The 17,500-nt window shown below is 45.6% G+C and overlaps 1 protein-coding gene across 1 annotated transcript; it reads left to right on the plus strand.

Moving 5' to 3' along the window:
- The first annotated feature begins 3,489 nt into the window (after nucleotides 1-3,489).
- LOC121226125 (uncharacterized) lies at nucleotides 3,490-4,800 on the plus strand. Its single transcript, XM_041110278.1, has 2 exons — nucleotides 3,490-3,930; nucleotides 4,093-4,800. Exons 1-2 carry the CDS (start codon nucleotides 3,752-3,754, stop codon nucleotides 4,535-4,537), a joined length of 624 nt encoding a protein of 207 aa, XP_040966212.1. The 5' UTR covers nucleotides 3,490-3,751; the 3' UTR covers nucleotides 4,538-4,800.
- Nucleotides 4,801-17,500: the final 12,700 nt, after the last annotated feature.

Genomic DNA, 17,500 nt, shown 5'->3' on the forward strand with positions numbered 1-17,500 from the left:
GGACTCTAATACGCAGTAGAATTGTAGCAGCGTGTTTGTGTTTTTTTTCCAAGATTCGGGCGTTTTGCTTTCTTGCTTTTTCGGTTGTGTGTCTGCCTTATTCCTTCAAATATTATGGTAGTTTTGAGGTTTCTGAGTGCGTTGATTTTGGTGTGATTTTTTGTTTTGTTTGTTCTTATATTTTTGTTTCGTTCGGTGGAGGTACAGTATTTCCTGTTTGATGTGATCGGGTCTGGGAGTGCTTCTGGCTAGACAAGACGTCTTCTCTGCAGGGCTACTCGTTTGAATTTTCGTGGTGATTTGGTCCATTTCCTTTCGCGTTGGTTTTTTTTAGTTGTCTTGACTTTTCTTGGTTTTTGTGTACGTTTGGTCTTTTGCATGAGTTTCTGCTTCTTGATGTTGGATTTTTGAGGGCCACATGGAGGCCAAAAAATTTAATTTTCTTTGACTTCTACATCCATGTTAAGATGTATCTGCATGAAAAAAGGGTTTTTCTTTTGCTATCTATACGTACAAGCTGCATGGTTCATGCATGAGGGTTTTATGTGGTCTGCGTCCGCTGTTTTTTATTTTACTTTCTTAGTTTGGCTGTTTTTCATTTTTCCGTCTTCGGTGAGTATCTTTTTTGTTTCTTGGTGGGTTTCTTTCTGTATCTGTGACTGCTTTTCGTCTGGGGTGACTCGCGTCGTGGTTTCTTCTTCTTTCTCGTTTTGTGTTTGATTGCCTGCTTTGTTGCCTTCTTTTTGGGTTTTGTTTGCGCTGGGTTTCTACGTTTTAGTTTTTTTTTTGTCTATTTTCTTTTTCGTGGGCATTGTGGTGGATTCTTTGGTTTGTGGCTACCTATCTTTCTTTTGGTGTGCACGTCCCTAGGTTCGTGTGGTTGTTTTCTTGGCGATTCTATCTTCTTCTTTTCGCCTGGTTTTGGCTTTTGCTCTTGGCTGTTGTTATGGCAGAAAGGACAGAAGACGATTTGACAATGTTGACGGAGGAGATAAACGAGCTTTTAGCGAGGCTAAAATTCTGGGAGGACGAATCGAGGCAAGTTATTAGCACAAATGGCGATAAAAATATGCAAGGGTTTGAATCTTGGGCGGTGGGTAAGATTATGGCGACCGAGACTCCAAACAGAGAAGCGATGTATAGGGTTTTCCGTTTGCTTTGGTATGCAAAGGAGGAAGTTGACTTTGTAGCCCTGAAAGAAGGAGTTGTGATCGTTAAGTTTGGGTGCTTGGAGGACCGAAGTCGTATCTTAAACCTGGGGCCTTGGCTTTTTGATCGAAGTCTTTTCTCAATGCTGCCTTTTGAAAAAGGGAAGGGTTTTGAGTTGTATGATTTTAGGATGTCGCCGTTCTGGCTGAGAATCTATAACATGCCTTTAGAGTTTATGGATCGTCAAATGGCTATTGATGTTGGGAATGCTCTAGGGGAGCTGGTGGCAATTGACTGGAAGGATCGATTTGGAGGATGGACTGAATTCATGAGGATTAAAGTCAAGATCGATATATTAAAACCCTTGAGGAGAGTGGTCCGAATTGTTGATAAAGATAGAGGGGAAAGGATAGGGGTGATCAAGTATGAAAGGCTTTCAGATTTCTGCTATATCTGCGGGTTGATAGGTCACACTCTTAAACTGTGTAATAACAATAAGGGAGGCATGGAGTTGAATGATTCAAATCTTCAGTATGGAAGCTGGATGAGGGCACCTATAGTGACTCCAATCCAAGAGAGGGGTCTGAGAAGAAACGGGGTGGAATTGGTAAAATCAAGACCCCGTGTGAATGAAGAGAATGAGGAGAGATTGTCTAACTCGAGGGAAGAATGTGAGCAGCATGGTGCTAAGGGGAAGGAGAAAGCCTGCGAAGAGGAGTCAATGTCTACCTCCCCATTAGAAAGAAGAGTCCATAAGACCATGAGGGATGGACAAGGGAGATTTAAAAGCAAACAAAAACGACACAGGGGATCAAACGGCGAACATATGGATGAGAGCCCTATTAGAATTGTCAAGAGGAAGCTGTTGGAAAATACTTCACCTTTTAAGGCGGTCGCTGGCAATCAGCCCCGCCAAGAGCCATGAAAATTTTTAGCTGGAACGTCTGTCATGGGGTTGGGAACCCGGCGACAGTTCAAGAGTTCAAGCAACTCCTCGTTGCTAATGTTCCTGACATGGTGTTTCTTTGTGAGACAAAAATTCAGTCTAATAGTTTAAAACGTATTCGAACTGTTTGCAGGATGGACGGTTGCTTAGCTGTTAGTTCGGAGGGGAAAAGTGGCGGGTTGGCTCTGCTTTGGAGGGAGGGCGTGAATGTTGAGGTGCAAAGCTACTCTAAGTTCCACATCGAATCGGTGGTTAGCATAGACGATGGAGAAAGGTTGAGGTTCACGGGCTTTTATGGCCAGACTAATCCTAGCTTAAGGTAACAAGCCTGGAACATGCTGCGGAGGGTGCAGAGTATGGTTAATGAAGCTTAGATCGTGGGAGGCGATTTTAACCCCATTTTAAATAATTCTGAGAAGGAGGGTGGGCGTAGGAGGCCTAAGATCCAGCTGGATGAGTTTAGTGATTTCTTGGAAGAGTTAAACTTGACCGATGTCAAGACTTGCAATGGCTGGTTCACTTGGACTAATAACAGAGATGGCACTAGGCTTGTTAAGGAGAGGTTGGATCGGTTTGCTATATCTGAGGTTGCTATGGAAAAGATGCCTTTCCTTTTGGCTAATATTGTGCGCCAGTCTAAGCCCGATCATGAAGTTATTCTTATGGACACGAACGGAAGTAAACCTAAGGACAAGGGTGTTGATCATCGTGTGTGGTTTAGATATGATCCTTGTTGGGGTAAGGAGGATGAGGCTAAAGATATAATCAAATGCATTTAGTCTGATGGGGGGTGTAATGCGATGGAGAAGATGGAGAGTATTTGGGACAAACTGGGCCCGTGGCAATATAAGCGGTATAAAGGGATGAAGCATAATATTAAAAGTTTGGAGAAGGAGATTAACGAGATTATGGATGGCCCCACGAATGAAGGTTCCATGAGCCTCCTTAAAAGCGCGCGGGTAAAACTGGGCAGTTGTTACAATATGGAGGAAAAATATTGGGTGCATAGGGTGCGCTTCCAATGGCTGAAGGAAGGGGATAGGAACACGCGGTTCTTCCACGTTTGGGCTTCGGGGCGTAGAAAAAAGAACAACATTGAGAGGCTTAAGGATGCGCATGGTGTTTGGCATGACGATAAGCTGAATAGAATGATCTTCATTATGTCCCCGTCTGTATCAATGAGGATATGAATAGAAGGTTGAACAGAGAGTTTACGGATGAGGAGATCATGATGGCCTTCAAGCAGATGGATCCTCGTAAGGCCCCGGCGCTTGACGGGCTTTCAGGGAGCTTCTTTAAGGAACATTGGCCTACGGTGGGGGGTGATGTTCTTAGTTTATGCCACGATATCCTGAAGGGCTCTAAGAGCACCGAGTGTATCAATGAGACTTTGATTGTTTTGATCCCTAAAATTATGAACCCGTGTGATATGGCTAACTCTCGCCTGATCAATCTTTGCAGGGTGATTTACAAGATGGTTTCTAAGACCCTGGCGAATAGGCTTAAAGAGGTCCTCCCCATGTGCATTAACCAAAACCAGAGTGCCTTTGTTCCCAACCGGATGATCCATGACAATGTTTTAGTCACCCACGAGCTCATGCACTATCTCGTAGCTCCAAGAATGGTCCGAACAAGGGTTGCGTGGTCAAGCTCGACATGAGCAAGGCCTATGATCGAGTGGAGTGGAGTTTTCTTGAGAAAGTGATGACTAAAATGGGTTTTTCTAATGTTTGGATCTCTAGGATTATGGATTGTGTGTACACTGTCCGGTATAGAGTTAAATATAATACGACTCTGTCCGATGTTATTATCCGAGAGAGGGGTCTTCGTCAAGGGTACCCTTTGTCCCCTTATTTGTTTTTGTTTTGTATGGATGCTTTATCTCGTATGTTGCTCTATGCCCAAGAGCTTAAAAATATTAAAGGCGTTCGGGCTAGTAGGCAGGGCCCTTGGATTAACCATCTATTTTTTGCTAATGATGCGCTTTTGTTTGTTAGGAATAATCAAAAGGAGGTGGAGGCGTTCACTGAAATTCTGGAATCATTCGAGAGAATGTCGTGCCAAAGGGTCAATTTGGACAAATCCATGGTTTACTTTAGTCCTAACACCCCTGATTCTCAACAAGCAATTTTGAGTGGTTTGCTTAAATTGAAGGTGGTGGCTAACTTGGATGGTTACATTGGTCTGCCTATCCCGATTGGGAAGAAGAAGTCAGCAGCTTTTCAGGGCATTATTGATCGGGTGGCTAAAAGGATTAATAGTTGGTCAAAATGGTTATTGTCTAACGGTAGCAAGGAAATTTTTGTCAAGTCCATTCTTCAGTCAATTCCTACCTATGCGTTCTCGGTGTTTTTTGCTCCTGAGGGTGTTTTTGAGGAGATCCAAGCTTTGATTAGGCGCGTTTGGTGGGGGGAAAGGGAAATAACAGAGGTTGGAATATGATGGCTTGGGACTGATTGTGCCATCCAAAAGGAATGGGGGGTCTTGGCTTTAGGGATCTCCGGCGTTTTAATGTGGCCCTCCTTGGTCAGCAAGTCTGGCGTCTTATCAACTGCAAAGAGACTCTATGCTGGATGGTGACTCCATTCGGCTTGATAAGAGGTGGGTCCGGGAGAATAATGTGTGTGAGCTGTTGAAAGAGAGCAGGGACCGCTGGCAGGAGACAAGGGTTAAGGAGATTTACAGTGATTACTTAGGGGACCAGATCTGTAAAATTCCCATTATCCATAATGGTCCGGACGATAGGCTTATTTGGTTTTACAACCCCAGCGGCTCTTACACGACGAAGTCAGCTTATTCTTGGTTGACCCTTAAGCATGTAGGGTATGGTCCTCATCGTGTCTTTTGGCAGCTTACGTGGAAGCTTCATACCCTTCCTAAGATTAGGATTTTTTGCTGGCGTTGCCACAAGCTCCTCCCTACGAACGAGAAAATAGCTAGCATTCGCAGTGGCTTCGATAGTAATTGCCCGAGGTGCGGGCTGGAGAAGGAGACTCTGATTCATGCTTTAAAAAATTGTCTGATGGCTAGAGCGGTGTTAGAGTATGGTGGTCTTAACAATACCTTACTGGAGGGAGACTATTTTCGGTGCAGTGACTGGATTGAAGGAGCAGCGCATCTGTTGGATAAGAAGGCCCTGTCCGACTTCATTACTGTCTTGTGGAACATCTGGAATAGCAGGAATAATCGTATTTTTCGTGGAGAGGACGAAGGGGCTAAGACGATTTGGGAGAGAGCTGCTTCGTTGAGCCACGACTTCCGCATCTTCAACCTGCTAGAAGAGCCTATTTTGCCGCGTAAGATAGAGGATAAAGCATGGAGAAAACCTGTGCAGGGTTGCATAAAAATTAATTTTGATGCCTCTGCCAAGGGCAAAAATATGTATTTTAGGTTGGTGGCTAGGGACTTTGACGGCTTTGTTTTGGGAGGTCGGATGGGCGTGGTGGATAAGGAGGGGCGAAGTGATTGGGCGGAGATGTTGGCACTGAAAGAGAGTATCCTTTTTGCCCGGTCAATGTGTTGGAATAAGGTGGAGTTAGAGACGGATTGCGTCAGCCTTATTAACTGCTATAATAAACGGGACAGTGACTTGACGACTTTCGGCCATCGCATGCGGGAGATTCACAGGGAGCTAGTTCTGTTTATTAGTTTCACTTGTAAGTGGGCTCCGCGCTGTTGTAATAAAGTTGCGGATAAACTTTGTTTTTTGGCTTTGACCAATTTATGTACTATGAATTTTAACATGGATTATCCCCCGGATATTCATAAGTTAGTCTTAAATGATGCAATAAAATGAGTTTGACCTTTGGGTCGTTTTCTATCAAAAAAAAAAAATGTCGCCTGGTAGCAGACTGGTAGCGTAGCAGCAGTAGCGCACGTTTGAATTTTTTCTCCAAGATTCAAGCGATTTTTCTTCTTGTTTTTCGATTGTGTGTCTGCCTATTATTATTTGAATTTTATGGCAGTTTTGAGGTGTTGAGTGTCTCTTTGCTTTTGGTTTTATTTTATTTTAATTTTGTATCGTTCTTCGGTGGAAATGCGTTCGGTGGAAATGCGGTGCCGGTGGACCTATGTGACAGGTTGCTGTTAAAGTCTGTCGTTAAGTGGGGGTTTTTCAGAGGGGTTCTTTGTTTTTCGACGGTCGTTGCTTTGCATGTACAAGGAATTCTTGCTTCGTTAATTGTTTAGCGGTGGCGGGCCATTCGAGGTAGTACGGACGATCTATACGTGGTTCGTCACGATTTTTCTAGGGATGTCAGATCCTGTTGTTGATGGGATTGTTTCATTGGAAGCAATAAGGTTTTGTCGTTTCTTTTGATTTGTTCATCTTTTTTATTGGTTTTCTGTTCGTTCGAGGGGTTGCATGGGTTTTGCACGTATCTTGCATGGCTTTGCATCGTCTTGCATGCATTCCATTAATGGCATTCTTATTTTCTTTGACTTTTTAATGTTATTCAATCTGAGGGTTTCTTTATGTCTTAACAGGCATAAAATGAATGTAGATTATCTGTTTTAATTATTTTATCTATCTGGTTTGATTTATGCTGTTTTATTTTCAAGTAGCTATTAGTTTTTGGGTTTCTTGGTTCTGTTGGATTCCTGCTGTAGTCTTTGGTGTTTTCTTGCAAGTTCACCTCTTCTTGATGCTCAGGGATGGGGGTTTAATGGGTGGTGTTGGTCGTTGTATGTTGACTGGGAGTTATAGGTTATTTTGATTTGCTTTGGGTCTCCGTCGTTCTCTCTTGTTGTCGTGTTTTGTTGCAGGTTCTTTGGCTGTTTTGTTGCTCTCTTCCTGGTGGCAGATTTTGGGCTTCTGCCTCATTCTTCTTGGGACGGTTCTTGATGAGGTTGAGGGAGGCGACTAAGATAAAAGTGGTCATTAGTCTCCCTGGCAATTTTAAACTCATTAAAGGAAGCAGTCTCGAGGGTGTCTTCAACAAATGCCTGCCAATGATTTTCGTAGAGTCCAAAACAAATGCAGGTTGCAGAATAAATTAGCTGTTAATTCAGAAGGGCAGAGTGGGGGTCTTACGCTGATGTGGAGGGATGGGATGAATGTCTCTATTCAAAACTACTCTAAGCATCACATTGATTCAATGGTAAAACTGGAGAACAACAAAAATATAAGGGTTACGGGATTTTATGGGCATGCGAACCCGAATCTTAGAAGCATCTCATGGGATATTTTGCGGAGGGTTGGAGAGTCCGTTAGGGAGGAGTGGATTGTCGGGCGAGATTTTAATGCTTTTTTGAACGATGGTGAAAAAGAAGGTGGACGTAGGGGTGTGAGGGCGAAAATGAATGAGTTTAAAGAAGTCACGGACGAACTGGCTCTTGTGGATATTAAACCTGACAGTGGGTGGTTTACATGGGTGAATAATAGGAGTGGTGAGGGGTTGATAAAGGAAAGACTTGACAGATTTATTAGCTCGGTTTCAGTGATTGAAAAATTTCCTTTCATTGCTACCAAAGTGGTGAGACAAACCTAGTCGGATCATGACGCAATTATCTTAAACTTATTGGGCCGGAAACCGAAAGAATGCCCAAAAGACAACAGGTTGAGTTTCAAGTTTGAAGTTTGTTGGGCGGGTGATGTGGAAGCAAAAAACGTTATCAAAAGAGCTTGGAACAGGGATGCTATTGATATTGGTGAGAAGATCGAAAGAGTTAGGTCGGCCCTTGGTCCTTGCCAGAGTAAGAAATATGGTAAATTGAAGAGAGACATGCAAAACTTGGAGAAACAAATTAACTAGATCATTGATTCTACGAGCAAAGAGGAAAGTGGGTGGACGTTGAAGGAGACTCGGAGAAGGCTTGACTTTCTCTATGCGAGGGAAGAAAGTTACTGGGCATAAAGGTCTCGGTCAAAATGGCTTAGGGAGGGAGATCAAAATACTAGGAATTTCCATGCTAAAGCCACAGGTCGGCTAAAAAAGAATAATATAGAGAAGCTTAAAGACGCGGAAGGGAAGTGGGTGACGAATAGCAAGGATATAAGCAAGGTGGCTAAAGATTATTTTGTGAGACTGTTTCGGTCAAACGGTCAAAATGCTAATATCCAGGAGATGGGGTATATTCAGGAGTGTATAACAAGGGAAACAAATAAATGGCTTAATATGGACTACACGGAGAAGGAGGTCCTTCAGGCTATTAAGCAGATGGATCCTAATAAAGCCCCAGGAATCGATGGGTTATCGGGAAATTTTTTTAAGCATCACTGGGACATCGTGGGAAATGATACTATTAGCTACTGTCTGGATGTTCTAAATGGGAACAAAAATATCTCTAGTCTTAATGATACTATGATTATTTTAATTCCCAAAATTAAAAATCTATGTGAGCTCACTAATTTCCGCCCTATCAGCCTTTGCAGGTTTGTCTACAAGATAATCGGGTAAAAGCTGTCTTGCCCAGTTGCATTAGCCAAAATCAAAGCGCGTTTGTGCCAGGGAGGATGATACATGATAATATTTTGATCGCACATGAGCTCTTCCATTATCTTCAAAGTTCTAAAAACGGCCCCAACAAAGGATTCGTGGTCAAGCTCGACATGAGCAAAGCATATGACCGAGTAGAGTGGAACTTCATTGAACAAGTTATGAAGAAGATGGGATTTGAGGAAAAGTGGATTGCCAAAATTATGGAATGCGTTCGCTCAGTTACGTATACTGTTAAATGCAATAATATTCTATCTGATATTTTTATCCCCGAGAGGGGTCTCCGTCAAGGGGATCCCCTCTCCCCTTATTTGTTTTTATTTTGTATGGTAGCATTCTCTAGAATGCTTATCCATGCTCAAGAGAACAACACTTTAAGAGGCATCCAGGATAGTAGGGATGACCCTAGATTAAATCATCTGTTCTTTGCCGATGATGCGCTTCTGTTCGTCAGGAATAAAAGGAGCGATATCGAATGTCTTGTAAATATGCTTAATACTTTTTCTAACATTTCAGGTCAAGAAATAAACTTTGAAAAGTCAATGGTCTCATTTAGTCCCAACACTCCAAGGGCCCAAAGAACAATTTTTAGTGATCTGTTAGGCATGCTGGTGGTGGAAAAATTAAACAATTATCTAGGCCTTCCTATTCCTATTGGTAAGAAGAAAACAGAGGCTTTCAAAGACATTACTAACAAACTATCTTGCAGGATCAACAGCTGGACAAAAAGGCTACTATCTTTTGGGGGCAAAGAAGTCTTCATTAAAGTTGTTCTTCAATCTATTCCTACGTACGCTATGTCAATTTTTTTGGCTCCTAAAGGCATTATCGAGGACATTCAGGCCATGCTAAGCAAAACATGGTGGTCGGGAAAAGATAAAGGAAGATTTTGGACAATGATCCCATGGAAATCATTGTGCAAATCGAAAGGTATGGGAGGCCTTGGATTCAGAGATGTTCGTTTGTTCAACCTTGCTCTCTTAGGGCGTCAAGTGTAGAGACTCCTAAACAATATAGATTCTCTTTGTTTCAAAGTGCTATCCTCGAAGTACTTCCCTGATGGAAATATTTTCCATGCTAAAAAGGTGGACAAAGCGTCCTTCACTTGGTCAAGTATTGCGGCAGCGGTGGATTTCTTTAAAGATGGCTTTGGGTGGCGGGTTGGTAATGGCGAGAAGATAAATATTCGGGCTGACAATTGGGGAATGGAAGGGCTTAATGGAGACGTGGTCATAAGCAACACTCTAAACCAATGTGTAAAGAGCGTGAAAGATCTCTGGCACGTGGATAGGAGAAGTTAAGATGTGAATAAAGCAAAGCAAGTGTACAGGTAAGACTGGAGTGTTAAGATTTGCGACATCCCTATTGGAGATGTGGGTCAGGAAGATAAAATAATATAGTTTCACAATACCCACGGGTGCTTTACTTCGAATTCGGCCTACTCATAGATGTTGTTAAAAGAAATGGGATATAGCCCTCACAAATTTTTTTGAAGAGCGCTATGGAAACTCGATACCCTACCGAAGATCCGTGTTTTTACATGGCGTGTGGGACATGAAGTTCTTCCTACAAATGGAAAAATAGCCTCCATCAGACTTGGCGTTAACAAGAGGTGTCCAAGATGTGATGCTGAAACCGAAACTTTACTACATGTGCTAAGAGACTACCCAACGTCGAGAGAAGTTTTGTCGATAGGAGTCTGGTCCAGGAGCTTTATCTCTAAACCGTATGATCATTGCATCGATTGGTTGGAAGATTTGATGCATGTCCTTGACAAGAGAGCTATGGCCGACCTAATAACAATTTTATGGAACTGTTGGAATAATAGAAATAATTTCATCTTCAGAGGAAAAGAGGAGAAGGCGCACTAATATGGGAAAGAGGTAGCAACTTGAGCAAGGAATTCCAAATCTATAATATGTTGAATGAACCATTAATCTTACAAAATAATGGGAAGAAGAAGTGGATTAAACCTCTAAAGGGATTTATAAAAATAAACTTCGATGCTACAGTTGGTGAAAATAGAATCGGGTATGGGACGGTCGCAAGAGATGAAGAAGGCTTCGTTGTTGGGGGCGGTGGAGGCTTTAAAGAGGGAAGACTATCCGTGGAAGAGGCTGAGTGCGTGGCCTTTAAGGAAAGCATAAACCTGGCGCGCAAATTAAATTTGAGAGAAGATGTTCTCTTTGAGATAGATAATGCTGGGCTGGTCAACAGATTCAACAATTTAGACAATGACGTCACTATCCTAGGTGCAAGGATTAAGGAATGCACTGCAGCTTTCACAATTTTTTAATCGGCCAAATTATGTTGGACCGAACGGTATTGTAATAGTGTAGCCCATTTAATTTGTAAAAAAATATTGCGTGAGACCAAAAGTTATTTTTTTGATATGGATTATCCGTAAAAAATCCATGATGCTGTAATTTGTGATGTTACTGAATAAAAGTGTGCTGACCCGTGTGGTCATTTTTTGTTCAAAAAAAAAGAATGTCGCCTGGTAGCACATTGACCAAGTTTTTTAGCTCTTTAGGGGGAGGTGATATTGAGCGAACAGGGGTTGTACAGGGCACTGCCTATGCCCATCTCATGCCCAGACGTCGGTGCCCCCCATCGCCGGTTAGGTTCACGGCGGTGCTCTGGCGATCTATTCCGGCAGTGCTCCAGCGAGCTTTCTCGGTAGTACTCGGGTGAGCCATCCCAGAATATAGAAAACAATGCTACGAGTCATCCCGGTCCCTCCCCCATGTCCCTCCCTTTTTGAATCATCCCGGTCCCTCCCCTTTTGGAACAAGAGCCTCCGGCACCTTGGGCCGTTGGCCGCGCCGGAGCATCAGGCACCATTGGTAACCTAGGATGTCGATGGTGCCGAAGCATCGACACATTGCTGCTTGGACGTGCTGGAGCCTTGGATGCCATCGGCAACCTAGGACGTCAGTGGTGCAAGAGCCTCGAGTAGCATCGGCACCTTGGTGCTCTGATGTGCGGGAGCCTCGAGCAGCATCGGCACCTTGGTGCCTCTGATGTGCGAGAGCCTCGAACACTATCGGTAAACTAGGCCCTTGGTTGTGCAGGAGCCTCGGGCACCATCGGCACCTTGGTGCTTGGATGTGCGAGAGCCTCACACCATTGGCAACCTAGTCCCTTGGTCGTGCGGGAGCCTCGGGCACCATCGGCAACCTAGGCCCTTAGTCGTGCGAGAGCCTCAAGCACCATCGGCAACCTAGGCCCTTGATCGTGCGGGAGCCTCGGGTACCATCGGCAACCTAGGCCCTTGGTTGTGCAAGAGCCTCGGCACCATCGGCAACCTAAGACCTCGGTCGTGCGGGAGCCTCGGGCACCATCGGCACCTTGGTGCTTGGATGTGTTGGAGCCTCGAACACCATCGGCACCTTGGTGCTTGGATGTGCTAGAGCCTCGGATACCATCGGTAACCAAGGAGTCTCGGACACTATCGGCACCTTAGTGCTTGGATGTGCGGGAGCCTCGGACACCATTGGTAACCTAGGCCCTTGGTCGTGCGGGAGCCTCGGGCACCATCGGCACCTTGATGCTTGGATGTGCGGGAGCCTCGGACACCATCGGTACCTTGGTGCTTTGATGTGCGGAAACTTTGGGCACCATCGGTAACCTAGGCCCTTGGTCGTGCGGGAGCCTCGGGCACCATCGGCAACCTAGGCCCTTGGTCGTGCGGGAGCCTTGGGCACCATCGGCAACCTAAGCCCTTGATCGTGCGAGAGCCCCAGGCACCATCGGCAACCTACGCCCTTGGTCGTGCGAGAGCCTCGGTACCATCGGCAACCTAGGCCCTTGGTTGTGCGGGAACCTCGGGCACCATCGGCACCTTAGTGCTTGGATGTGCGAGAGCCTCGGACACCATTGGCACCTTGGTACTTGGATGTGTGGGAGCCTCGGGCACCATCAGCAACCTAGGCCCTCGGTCGTGCGGGAGCCTCGGGCACCATCGGCACCTTGGTGCTTGGATGTGCGGGAGCCTCGGGCACCATCGGCAACCAAGGTCCTTGGTCGTGCGGGTACCTCGGGCACTATCGGCAACCTAGGCCCTTGGTCGTACGGGAGCTTTGGGCACCATCGGCACCTTGGTACCTAGATGTGCGGGAGCCTCTGGCACCATCGGCAACCTAGGCCCTTGGTCGTGCTGGAGCCTCGGGCACCATCGGCCGATCAGTCTTTCTCGGGTGGTGTATAAAATCGTTGCCAAGGTGCTCGCAAATCGCTTGAAGGAAACACTCCCGTCATGCATTAGCCAAAATCAGAGCGCTTTTGTTCTGGGGAGGATGATCCACGACAACATTTTAATTGCCCATGAGTTAGTCCATTATCTCCAAAGTACAAAGAACGGGCCAAACAAGGGGTTCGTAATTAAGCTCGATATGAGCAAAGCGTACGATCGAGTGGAGTGGCAATTTATTGAAGAGGTGATGAAAAAAATGGGCTACGCAAATGAATGGGTGACTAAAATAATGAGATGCGTTCGGTCGGTCCGTTATGTTGTCAAATGAAATTCTACCCTATCCGAGACGATTGCACCGGAAGGAGGCTTAAGACAGGGGGATCCTCTCTCTCCTTACCTTTTTTTATTTTGCATGGAAGCGTTTTCAAAAATGTTAATTCGTGCTCAAAAAAACAATGTGCTTAAGGGAATTCCTGCTAGCATAAATGGGCCTCGTATTAATCACCTTTTTTTTGTCGATGATGCACTCCTTTTTATTCGTAATAAAAAAAGGGATGTAGAGAAAATTGTGAATATTATTTCAAACTTCAATGGTGATTCGGGTCAAGAGGTTAATAAAGATAAATCTATGATTATGTTTAGCCCGAATACTCCGTTGGCCCAAAGGCAACTATTTAGCTCTATGCTTGGCATGCGTATTGTTGATAAGCTAGATAGTTACTTAGGGTTACTGTTACCTGTTAGTAGAAAAAAATCATTAGCTTTTACTAACATTCTTAATCGTTGCAATTGCAGAATAAATAGGTGGTCAAAACGTTTGTTATCTTACGGAAGGAAAGAGGTTTTTATCAAAGCCATTGTTCAAGCTATTCCGACGTATGCTTTCTCTGTTTTTCTGGCCCCTAAAGGCATTATCGAAGACCTTCATTCTAAAATGGGACAGATGTGGTGGAATAATAATGACAAAGCACGGGGGTGGGCAATGATGAAGTGGAAAAAATTGTGTTATCCGAAGGGAATGGGAGGCATGGGCTTTAGGGATTTACATCTGTTCAATTTGGCTCTTCTTGGCAGACAGGTTTGGAGGCTTATGACTCAACAGGATACGTTATGCTTCAAAGTGTTAAGTGCCAAGTATTTCCCGGATGGGGACGTGTTTAGATACAAACAGAGTGATAAACCATCTTTCACTTGGAAGAGCATAGCCAAGGCGGTTGATGCGCTAAAAGACGGTTTTATATGGCACGTGGGCGATAGAAATAAGATTGATCTTAGACGGGACCATTGGGGGATGGAAGGCATTATAGGAGAGTCGGTGTGTCGGTCTCCTTTTGCTAATAATGAGAGAAAGGTCAAAGACTTGTGGGACCACGAAAACAGGAGGTGGAAACGGGAGAGGGTGATTGAGATTTATGGTGATACTTTGGGGGACTGCATATGTAATTTGCCCATTTCTCATAACGGCATCAAAGATACCAGGACGTGGATTCAAAATCCGCATGGCATTTATACTACCAAATCGGCGTATTCCTGGATGATTCTTAAGAAAGTTGGTTTCGGTCCCTATAGATTTTTTTGGCGCTCCATATGGAAATTAAAGATGCTCCCAAAGATTAAAATTTTTAGCTGGAGAATTGGTCACAATATCCTCCCAACTTTTGATAATATTGCTCGTATTCGCCACGGGTTTAATAATACCTGCCCGAGATGCCAAAGCAGAGAAGAGACGCTGATTCATGCGATGAAAGACTGCTCCAAGGCTCGTGAAGTCCTTGTAGCTGGAGGTTTAAATAACAGATTGCTGGATGGGGATTACATTGACTGTATCGACTGGCTCGAAGATGTGTTTCGTGAGTTCGATAATAAGGCTGTTGCTGACTTCTTAACCCTTCTCTGGAATAGCTGGAATGATAGAAACAATATGGTTTTTAATGGAAAGATGGATGCCGCGGTGATGATTTGGGAAAGGGCACGTATTTTAAGTAAAGATTTTAGAATTTTTAATTTCACTGAACCTCCGGTCTTCTCCCCGATTCAGATGAACGAGTGCTGGGAAAAGCCTCCAAATAGCTATATCAAAGTGAATGTTGACACTGCGGTTTCGAAAGGATGCAGTGGATTTGGCGCAATCGCTAGAACCACGATGGTTTTGTCTTGGGGGGATGCTATAAATTCAGGGAAGAAACTTTGGACGTTGGTTGGGCTGAGCTGGAGGTGTTTAAAGAAGGAATAAAGTTAGCCAAAAAATTAAAATTGACCCAGCTAAATCTGGAATCTGACAGCGCTGTTTTGGTCAACAAGGTTAATAAGAGGAGGCAGGATATTACCATCTTGGGCCAGCGTATTAAGCAAGAGTGCGAAGCCTTTAAAAAGTTTCATGCGGTCCAAATTAAATGGATAAATCGTAATAGAAATACTGTAGCTGATTATTTGTGTAATTTAGCTATTACGAATAAATGTGATGTGTATTTTGATATGGATTATCCTTTGGATATCCATAATATTATTCTTAAAGATGCAATAAAATGAGGTAGACCTTTGGGTCGTTTTTCTTTCAAAAAAAAAGAATGTTGCCTGGTAGCAGATTGACGAAGTTTTTTTTAGTTCTTTAAGGGGTAGAGATCCGCTGCCCCTCGGCGTGCCCCCCCTCCAACCTGAGGTGAGGTGCGTCCGAAACCCCCACGAGGGCCTGATTGTTCCGCAATGACTCACCAACGGTGGTGGGGCGTAAGTTGAGTTGCAGGCTCGGTCTTGACTCGACCAAGTTCCAATGGGATTTTGTCCCTCGTAGTTCTCGTGCCAAGCAATTGTGGTGTGCCCTCGTTAATTATTCCTTCCGCTCCCCTACCAATACATTGGTTGGGCAGGTTGTTGGCCGGTGTGTGTGGGTGCTACTACTTGTACACAATGGGCATATGAGTGGTGTTTTGGTTGTGTGTATTGGCAGGCTCCATGCTACCCGCATCGAACTGTCGAGCCGCACTCCTCTTCATTGACTCCCCTTGTTCTAATTGAACCCAAGGGGTGCGATCGGGATCCTGTGTTGCGTACCTAAGCCAGATGGAATTATGGATGTGTTGCCGTCCCTTCTCCATCTCGTGCCCTTTGGGGTGCGTGGTAGACCACAATCGTGCCCTGTGTCCCGAGTGTGCCCCCTTAAATCGGTGTGGCCTCGTCGGTGCATTGGTGCTCGATCGTACTTTCGGATGCGGAAAATATTTTTGAGAGTAGGGTTTAGGCCCTTGTCTCTCGATGCCTATGCATTTTGTCTCTTGATACGGACGATGCTCGTGCTCTGTTATGACCTCTTCGTTGCTCAAGTGGCATGTTGAGTGCCATGCAGTACCGACGTCGTGGAGGAATGCTACTTGGTTGATCCTACCAGTAGTCATATGCTTGTCTCAAAGATTAAGCCATGCATGTGTAAGTATGAACAAATTCAGACTATGAAACTGCGAATGGCTCATTCAATCAGTTATAGTTTGTTTGATGGTATTTGCTACTCGGATAACTGTAGTAATTCTAGAGCTAATACGTGCAACAAACCCTGACTTCTGGAAGGGATGTATTTAATAGAGCCTCGGCACCATCTGCAACCTAGGCCCTTGGTCGTACGGGAGCCTCGGACACTATCGACAACCTAGGCCCTTGGATGTGCGGGAGCCTCGGACACCATCGGCAATCTAGGCCCTTGGATATGCGGAAGCCTCGGACACCATTGGCAACCTAGGCCCTTGGTCGTGCGGGAGCCTCAGACACCATCGGTAACCTAGGCCCCTGGTCGTGCGGGAGCCTTGGGCACCATCGGTAACCTAGGCCCCTGGTTGTGCGAGAGCCTCGGGCACCATCGGCAACCTAGGCCCCTGGTTGTGTGAGAGCCTCGGGCACCATCGGCACCTAGGCCATTGGTCGTGCGGGAGCCTTGGGCACCATCAGCAACATAGGCCCCTGATCGTACGGGAGCCTCGGGCGCCATCGGCACCTTCGTGCTTGGATGTACGGGAGCCTCGGACACCATCGGCAACCTAGGCCCTTGGTCGTGCGGGAGCCTCGGGCACCATCGGTAACCTAGGCCCTTGGTCATGCGGGAGCCTCGGGCACCATCGGCACCTAGCTGCCTCGGATGTGCGGGAGCCTCGAGCAGCATTGGCACCTTGGTCTTGGATGTGCGGGAGCCTCGGACACCATAGGCAACCTAGGACGTTGGATATGCGGGTGCCTTGAGCAGTAGGGGCACCCTGGTGCCTCGGATGTGTGGGCTAAAGAAAAGTGTCCCCGTTTCAGACATACGAATGTTTCCTGGTAGCAGATTGACGAAGTTTTTTTAGCTTTTTAAGGGGTAGAGATCCGCTGCCCCCCGACGTGGCCCCCCTCAAGCCCGAGGTGGGGTGCGTCCGTAGCCCCCACGGTGGTCGGATAGTCCCGCAATGACTCATCAACGGTGGTGGGTTGATCGCCGGCGCTAGTGGTCGGGGTGATGATTTTCCGACCAGTCAAGCCCGTGCCCATAGAAATGTAGCCAACGACTCCAGGACCAGGTTCCCTATATGGGGCAAAGATCTCTTGGGCTGGCTTATGCATTGCTATGGGCTCGAGCTTGGCTTGCCCATTCTCCCCCGTCATGTTAGGGACGCCTTATGCCTCCCAAGTCGGCGACCCATCGGCGCCTTGGCCTTGCCAAGGCCTTGCCTGTATTCGAAGCTGCCCGTGACCCCAGTACCAAGTCCCTTTGACGGCAACAGTTCACTGGGGGTGTAAGTTGAGTTTGTAGGC

The sequence above is a fragment of the Gossypium hirsutum genome, unplaced genomic scaffold, assembly GCF_007990345.1.
Source record: "Gossypium hirsutum isolate 1008001.06 unplaced genomic scaffold, Gossypium_hirsutum_v2.1 scaffold_29, whole genome shotgun sequence".
Classification (NCBI taxonomy): Eukaryota; Viridiplantae; Streptophyta; class Magnoliopsida; order Malvales; family Malvaceae; genus Gossypium; species Gossypium hirsutum.